The sequence below is a fragment of the Geospiza fortis genome, unplaced genomic scaffold, assembly GCF_000277835.1.
Source record: "Geospiza fortis unplaced genomic scaffold, GeoFor_1.0 scaffold157, whole genome shotgun sequence".
In the NCBI taxonomy this organism is placed as follows: domain Eukaryota; kingdom Metazoa; phylum Chordata; class Aves; order Passeriformes; family Thraupidae; genus Geospiza; species Geospiza fortis.
This window is the reverse complement of record NW_005054314.1, coordinates 8,089,325-8,094,843: the sequence shown is the minus strand read 5'-3', so window position 1 is coordinate 8,094,843 and position 5,519 is coordinate 8,089,325. Positions and strand designations below refer to the sequence as shown.

Genomic DNA, 5,519 nt, shown 5'->3' with positions numbered 1-5,519 from the left:
GCAGGGCCACGCGTGGGGAGCGGTGGGGTGCGCCCGAGCTGGGCTGAGGGGATCGGGGTTCCGAGGAGGCGGGAGATGGCCGGAGGCACGGCCCCGGGGGGGCTGCGGTGCCAACGGGACCCCGCTGTGTGCAGGAGAAGTGCATGGACAAGCCGGGCCCCAAGCTGGACAGCCGGGCTGAGACGTGCTTCGTGAACTGCGTGGAGCGCTTCATCGACACGAGCCAGTTCATCCTGAACCGGCTGGAGCAGACGCAGAAGTCCAAGTCGGCCTTCTCGGAGAGCCTGTCCGACTGAGCCGGACCCAGCCCCCGCCAGGCCAGGCCCTCGCCCATGCCCACTTCTGGTCACTCCGCTGCCCCAGGGAGCCAGGCTCAGCTCGGGGGGTAGGATTTGATTAAATGCCAGTCTCGGGGAAGTCGCAGGCAGATGAGAGCCCACAACAGACACACGGACGCTGTACGTCGGGGTGATGTGCTGCTCCCCGCCCTGCGGGCCAGCGGCCACCTCTGTGCCAGGACCCGGGAGCGTTTGGAACGTGCCCCTCGGCTGAGCAGAGGGTGCTGATGCTCGTTTCACGGATGCTCCCAGCGCTGATGGGAAGCTCGGCTCTGGGTGAGGCCAGCCCGCCTTAAACAGTGCTGCACAGCGCAGCCCTCCTGGGCACATCCTCACCCAGCCCGGGCTCCATGGCTGGGACAGGCACCCTGAGCAAGAGCGTGTTGGGAACAGTGATCATCCCAGGCAGTGCCACTGCTGGAAAATACTTCCAGGCTTCCATAGGTGAATCATTCATATGGCCAAGTGACCAATTTTCACACTGCAGCACAACTCTGTCGATGCTGACTTGCTCCATTAACTGCTTTCCCTGGGTACATGTAATAAATATTAACTGGGTCAATTTTTAATATGAGATTCTCCTTTTTTCAGATAGATCACTACTAAGAATGGAAAATCTGGCCTTCTTGTCACTCCCCCTCCTTCCCAGTTACCCTATTTATGGCAAAATTAGTAGGAAGGAGACATAACTGTCTTCTGGCTAGAAGGCCTTTTCTGAATTCTGATTTGTTGCTCAATTAATTTGGTCTCATGAATCAGATTTGTTTCTGGGAGAGGCTGTGGCCTTTTCTCTTCTTCCCCAAAAGGTTAACAGCTCCTGCTGTCCTGGAGAGTAGTTTCTTTAGAGAGACTAAATGCAGGGAATAACTAACCAGCTGCTTTATAACCTCGTGCACCTTCACCTCTGGAGGTCACTGGCAGGAGTCCTGTGGGTGTGTTTTCTGGACCTCTGCCCCCAGGACACAAAGAGGAGCTTCAAACTGGAAAAACAACCAACTACTGATCAGCTCTCTGGGAAGGCAGCAGCATTTCAGCAATGCTCATATGCTGCAGGGCTCTGGGAAGCCTGGAGTGACCCTGACAGTGGTCTGGAGCTCTGCACAGGAGCCTGGTAAAGCAGTTCTGCACACAACCCTTTGCAGGGGCTGCTGGACAGAGCGTGTGAGCTCCCAATGTGGGTGGCTTGTAGCCAGCAGCCTTCCTGGGAACAAACTCAGGATGTGTTCAGCAGCTATGCAGATGTAAACCCATGTCAGTGAGGACACAGCTGTCAAGTTATCTGTCAGAAACTTACCTCAGTAGCTAGGGACAAGGTTCCCAGAGTAGGTGATTCCCTCTCCTGTCCTAACTTGAGTTTCTCTGGAGCACTCACAGAGTTCTTCCTACCCCTGTGATCCTCCATGCCTTCCAGTGCTCACCCAGCTCTTGGTATAAATGTATCACTCAGCACTTGGAAACTGAACAGATCAGTTTTTAATAGAACACAGAACTTCATCAACCTGCACAGCAGATGTTGCATGAAGAGGCTGGTCCCTCTGTAAGAGCCACAGCAGCATGTGGTAGCACCACTGAAGTTTCCCAGTTTGGGCTGTATTCTGTTTTTGGATGTGAATCTGTAAATAAATTCTAGCAGAGTGAGCAAAACCAAGTACTTGACAGAGGAATGTTTGTATTAATACTCTCTGAATGTCACCTTTAAAGCCAGACATCCATCTTCTCCCCATTCAACCTTAGCACCATGTTAGATCATTCTGTAACTGTTAATTCTGGGTTTAAAAAACAGTGTGAGCCTCCCCAGATGTGTGACCTGCCACGGAGTCAGGGTTAGCACTGTGTTAGTGCTGCAGGCCTCTCTGCACAGCCAAGCTCTGAGTCCTGACGAGGGCAGATCAATTCTTCACATAAAAGAAGAGTGAAGAAGCGCAGGATGCCAGGAATGGGCAGTTCCCAGGGCTCCTGTCTGTACCACAGGAAGGTGGAAGGTGCTGGCCCTGTCAGCCTGGTGGTGCCTGGGGCAGGCAGAGGGTAACTCACAGCTCCTGCTCCTGCAGCAGCACGTTCAGCCTTGGCAGTGGGAGCAGGAAAACAGCAGTTCAGATGCTTCCTCACCTGCTTTCACTTCTCCTCCTCCTCCTCTGCACTCTGAGAGCCCTTGTCCTCCGAGGGCAGCAGGGGCTGGTGCTGACAGGACTGATGTCTGTCTGCAGTGCTCCAGGGCGGGTGTGGGTCTGCCCTGGCTGGCTGCAGGAAGAGGGGCAGGAGGCTGGGGGTGAAGGGCATGTCCCTGAAGGCGTGCAGGAGGAAGATGCCCGACACGATGGTGAGGAAGCCGCTGATGGAGCCGATGATGTTGTCCAGCACCAGGTGCTGCCACTCCTTGAAGAGGATGGCAGAGCACGTCATGACTGCTGTGGTGAACAGCACGTAGTAAATGGGTGTGACCACAGAGGTGTTGAAAATGTCCAGGGCTTTGTTCAGATAGTTGATCTGGATGCTGATGCAGATCACCAGGCACACCAGGAGCACCCAGCCCAGGGGTTCCTTCAGGACTGGCTTCCCAGAGAACAATTCCTTCAGGGCAATCCCCAGGCCTTTGACACAGGATACAGACAGCGAGCCGATGGCAGAGCAGACCAAAACATAAACCAGGACGTTGCTCTGTCCATAACGGGGTCCAGCCACAAAGATGAGCAGAAGGGAACTCACCAGAACACACACAGCAAATACAATGAATCCTTGGAGAAAGAAGAATTCAAGAACTCCCATCAGAACACAGCAGCACCAGAGACAGATATGACTGAACAGCAAGGAGAGATGGAGGACAAGCAGGTAACTGCCCCATCAGCCTTTCTGGCCTCCATCTGAAGGGAGCAGGGTTGGAAAGCCTGAGCAAAACTGCAGAGACAACAACAGTTCATTACAGTGTGATCACAAGTCAGGCTGTTGGGGATACAGTCTGCTGGGAGTGGCAGGGGCACAGCCAGGCTCCACAGCACTAACAGAGCTGGGGAGGCTTTTGACCAGTCCAGCAGGAGGCCCAGGAAGGTGACAGAAGGCTTGGGAAGCCGTAGCTGAACTCTGCAGACTGGTGGGATAAAAAGGAAAGTGCCACATCACAGGAATGACCTGCCAGTACTCCCCCTAATGAGCAGCAACAGCTGCCTGTTACTCTGCTTTGCTCCTCTCCTTATGCTGCCTTCCTCCATCTCTTTTGGCTTATTCTGCCATTTGTGCTATTGCCTACATCATCTCCTTGTGACTTGATTCATCCTCTAACATAAATACCAGGACTACCTGATCTTGGGCACAACTCCTTGAATTCTTTTGCCTTGAGTTCTTCTGCCTGAATTACCTCCTCTCTCTTCTCTCAGCCACACCACTACCACCTTTATGAACAGGAATTCCCTCTGCAGTTCCTGGCACTGCCACAGGCCAATCCCTTCTGCTGACAGCTGCACCTCATTTCTCTGCTCCTCACTTTCTGCATCTATACATCACAGACAATAACAAAACCAGCCCACTTGGTAACTAGTAATGATTCCAGTGGGGTGTGCAGAACAAGAAACAGCTCAATTACCATTTAGTTCAGTCTTTTCCAATCTCTCCAAGTTGTATCCCACCTTCTACTGTCATCAGCCTGAAGTCAACAGAAATCCTTTTATTTTAGTACCTGGATCTTGTAGCTTCTCTGCCATTGACTCCAGGCTGGAAACCTCTTCTTCCTGTGGAGCATGGATCACCATCACAGTGGAACCCAGGATACTCAGGATGCAGCCAATCTTCCCGTGAACATTCAGCTGCTCATTCAGGAAGATGGAAGACAGAACTGCACTGAAAAAAAAAGAAAATCCAAAACCAATTAGGACAAGAAATGGATACCTGGGAGAGGAGAGCAGAGCAACTGCTTTCATCACCAAGGGCTGGTAGGTGAAGTGAGGCTGTTTCTGAGGCTGCTTACCTAACGAGGACACTCAGAGCACCCAGTGGAGTTACCAGTGTTGCGGGGGCAAAGGCATAGGCGGCAAAATTTGCAGCTTCTCCAACTCCCACTACAAGAGAAACTCCTGTGAGCATCAAAGTGGGAGCAATTCACCATAATACAAGTGTGAGTGTAGTCAGAAAAGCTCAGCTTCCTCCTGAGCATGCTGTTTCTCTGAGGTATGTTGAGCAAGCAGGGAGAATAGCACCAGCACCTTCTCTTGGGAAGAGAAGGCTCAGTGTTATGCACAGTGATCCTTAGTCACATGTGCCTCTACAGTGAGCAGCAGCCACAGGAAAGCATCTCCATAATTTCCACAAAACCAAAAGGTGTCTGTCCTTTTCCTAGAACAGTTTTTACAGCTTTCTAAAGGGTAAATCAGTTACAGTTGGTTCTTAACATAGAAACATGTAAAGTAAAGCTGCTGATATTGCTGCACACAGTGCTGGATGTGCAATTACCACTACATCCTCAGGGCAGGCCACTTCAGAAGCACTTAACCCAACCCAGGAAAACCAGCTCCTCAACTCCTGCTTAGCACAGAAACTTGGTAATGCACGAGACTTTAGAATAGTTTAATTACAGTGAGATCAACATCATAATCAGAAACTTGGATAAAACTCAAGCAATCAGACTAAAATGGTAGTAACAAAACATGAAAGTGACTGGAAACAACCACAGCCACACTCTTAAAAAGGGAAGGCTCTGGAGTGACCTAATTGTGGCCCTCCAGTGTGCAAAGGGAGCCTACAAGAAAGAGACTTTTTACAAGGGCATGTAGTGACAGGATAAGGGGGAATGGGTTGAAACTGAAGGAGAGTAGGTTTAGATAAGATACCAGGAATTGTTCCCTGTGAACGTGGTGAAGCCCTGGCACAGGGTGCCGAGAGAAGCTGTGGCTGCCCCATCCCGGGGAGTGTTCAAGGCCAGGTTGGACACTGGGGCTTGGAGCAGCCTGGGATAGCGGGTGTTCCTACGGGAGGGGTTGGAACGCGCTGATCTTTAAGGTCTCCACCAACCCAAACCATTCCGTGATCCCGTGCTAAGTGTGGTAACACAGTCTGAGCGCGGTACTTACTGCACAGCAGCCCTGCCCACCAAAGCCACTCTCGCAGGTACGCGTGCCCTCCTTGCCCTGAGTGCGGAGGAAACAAACGAGAAACCTCACATGAAGCCAAACCAAACTCTGGTCAGACCCTCGG

General features: G+C 51.8%; 2 protein-coding genes across 2 annotated transcripts in view; one reads left to right on the top strand and one right to left on the bottom strand.

Moving 5' to 3' along the window:
* Positions 1-47: 47 nt before the first annotated feature.
* Positions 48-296, top strand: TIMM8A (translocase of inner mitochondrial membrane 8A; the record flags this gene model as incomplete). The annotated part of the gene is made up of 1 exon (XM_031056118.1): positions 48-296. A coding segment is annotated over one exon (249 nt), but the record flags the coding sequence as incomplete, so codon positions are not given.
* Positions 297-1,788: 1,492 nt separating this feature from the next.
* LOC102032049 (magnesium transporter NIPA2-like) overlaps positions 1,789-5,519 on the bottom strand; it is a 4,310-nt gene continuing 579 nt past the window's right edge. The window contains exons 2-5 of the mRNA XM_005419947.3: positions 5,396-5,452; positions 4,297-4,387; positions 4,009-4,169; positions 1,789-3,073 (exon numbers count right to left, since the gene is read on the bottom strand). Coding sequence (XP_005420004.1) covers positions 2,454-3,073; positions 4,009-4,169; positions 4,297-4,387; positions 5,396-5,452 — 929 coding nt within the window. The 3' untranslated portion in view covers positions 1,789-2,453. The remainder of the gene's footprint in view (positions 3,074-4,008; positions 4,170-4,296; positions 4,388-5,395; positions 5,453-5,519) is intronic.